At 60.0% G+C, this 1530-nt stretch overlaps 1 protein-coding gene across 1 annotated transcript in view; it reads right to left on the reverse strand.

The window, feature by feature from the left end:
- Positions 1-1530, reverse strand: part of DOCK1 (dedicator of cytokinesis 1) — a gene marked incomplete at its 5' end in the record, with an annotated part of 274984 nt that overhangs the window by 17562 nt on the left and 255892 nt on the right. The window contains one exon of the mRNA XM_015572582.1: positions 1313-1489. Within this exon, the coding sequence (XP_015428068.1) occupies positions 1313-1489 (177 nt within the window). The remainder of the gene's footprint in view (positions 1-1312; positions 1490-1530) is intronic.

A 1530-nucleotide genomic window follows, 5' to 3' on the forward strand; every position in this document is an offset into this window, starting at 1 on the left:
TTTTGGGGCGCGGTCCCCGATTGCCTGGACGCAGGCAGCCAGGCATTTCCGTCTCATCGGGTGTCCACAGGTGTGGTCCCCACGGGCCAATCCCAAAGGAACGGTGCCTGGCTGCCTCCCGGAGGCGGCCTTCGCCTCCCCCCGAGGGGTGAAGCTGCTGCTGGGGCACCTGGCAGCTCCCCAATGACAGAACCCTGACGACAACGGGCTCATGGGCAGAGGCTCCTTCAGAGGCTGAGCGCCCGGGGGCAGAAGGGCCTCTTCTGCCCCGTCTCACGCAATGGTGCCCGCGAGGCTTGCGTGCTGCCACTTGTCTCCTGAGCCCCCCGCCAGGGCCTGCCTGGGCGCCATGAGCCCACGGAGGGCGCTCCCAGCACAGGAAGTGAGAGGGCCCAGGGTGGGGACAGGCACGGAGCCCGGGGCTTCGGAGCAGGAGGGTCACCTGGGGTGGGGAGGGATGTGGTGAGCAGGGCACGCTCTGGGGTGGCCCAGGGCTCAGACTGGTGAGGATGAAGGACTGGAGGGAAACAGCCGGGAAGAGAGGGTTCCATGTGCCCTAGAACCACATCTGGACTTTCAAGGGGATTCACTGTAAACTAAATGGTAGCCTACGCCCTCTGGCTAAGACCCTGCCAGGGCACGGCAGGGAGGAGACACCACAAAACAAGCATCTTTCAACCGGACCACATATGCAGGCCATCGCCGCTGCCACGCGTTCATGGGGAGCCTGTGGCCCACAAGTCCCTAAGGAAACTGCCCCACAGCGCTCCGCAGGCAACGCAGGGTTACCTAATGAGATGCAAGTCTTTATTTCTTTAAAAGGTGCTGGGAAGGCGCCCAGCCGGTGTGGCTCAGTGGTTGAGTGTGGACCTATGAACCAGGAGGTCACGGTTCCATTCCAGGTCAGGGCATAAGCTCAATCCCCAGTCGGGGGCGTGCAGGAGCAGCCGATGCATGATGCTTTCTCATCATTAATATTTCTCTTTCTCTCCCTCTCCCTCCCTCTCTGAAATTAATAAAAGAACATTTTTTCTTTAAAGTGCCAGGGAGGAGTAGCAAGCTATCTTGGCTTGAAATGAGCAAGTGCTATTAATCAAGGTGTTTGTCATGCAAATGGCGATGAAATCATCGAAGGAGCTGGGAAAAGCCCTATGCAAATGGGACCTGGCCCTAGGCCAGTGATGGCAAACCTTTTGAGCTCAGCATGTCAGCGTTTTGAAAAAACCTAACTTAACTCTGGTGCGGTAAATGCTGGGGAGACCAGGGTGGGCTGTCTCTGGACAGGGCTGTGGCAAGCTGGCGGGCCACCTGCCTTTTCGTAGTTGGCGAAGCCGCCCATGACGGCCGGGTCCACGATGCCGTTGAGGAGCATGGAGAGGGGGTTGATGGGTAGGCTGGGGTCCTCCAGGTGCTGCTGCACCATGCCGTCCAGCTTGTCGTTGGTGAGCTGCATGGTCTCGATGGCGTTCTCCAGGGGGCTGATCTCCACCTGCGGGGGCCGCACAGGCGTCAGGCCGGCGGCTTCCACGC

This window comes from Myotis davidii, unplaced genomic scaffold (genome assembly GCF_000327345.1).
Source record: "Myotis davidii unplaced genomic scaffold, ASM32734v1 scaffold72, whole genome shotgun sequence".
Lineage (NCBI taxonomy): Eukaryota > Metazoa > Chordata > Mammalia > Chiroptera > Vespertilionidae > Myotis > Myotis davidii.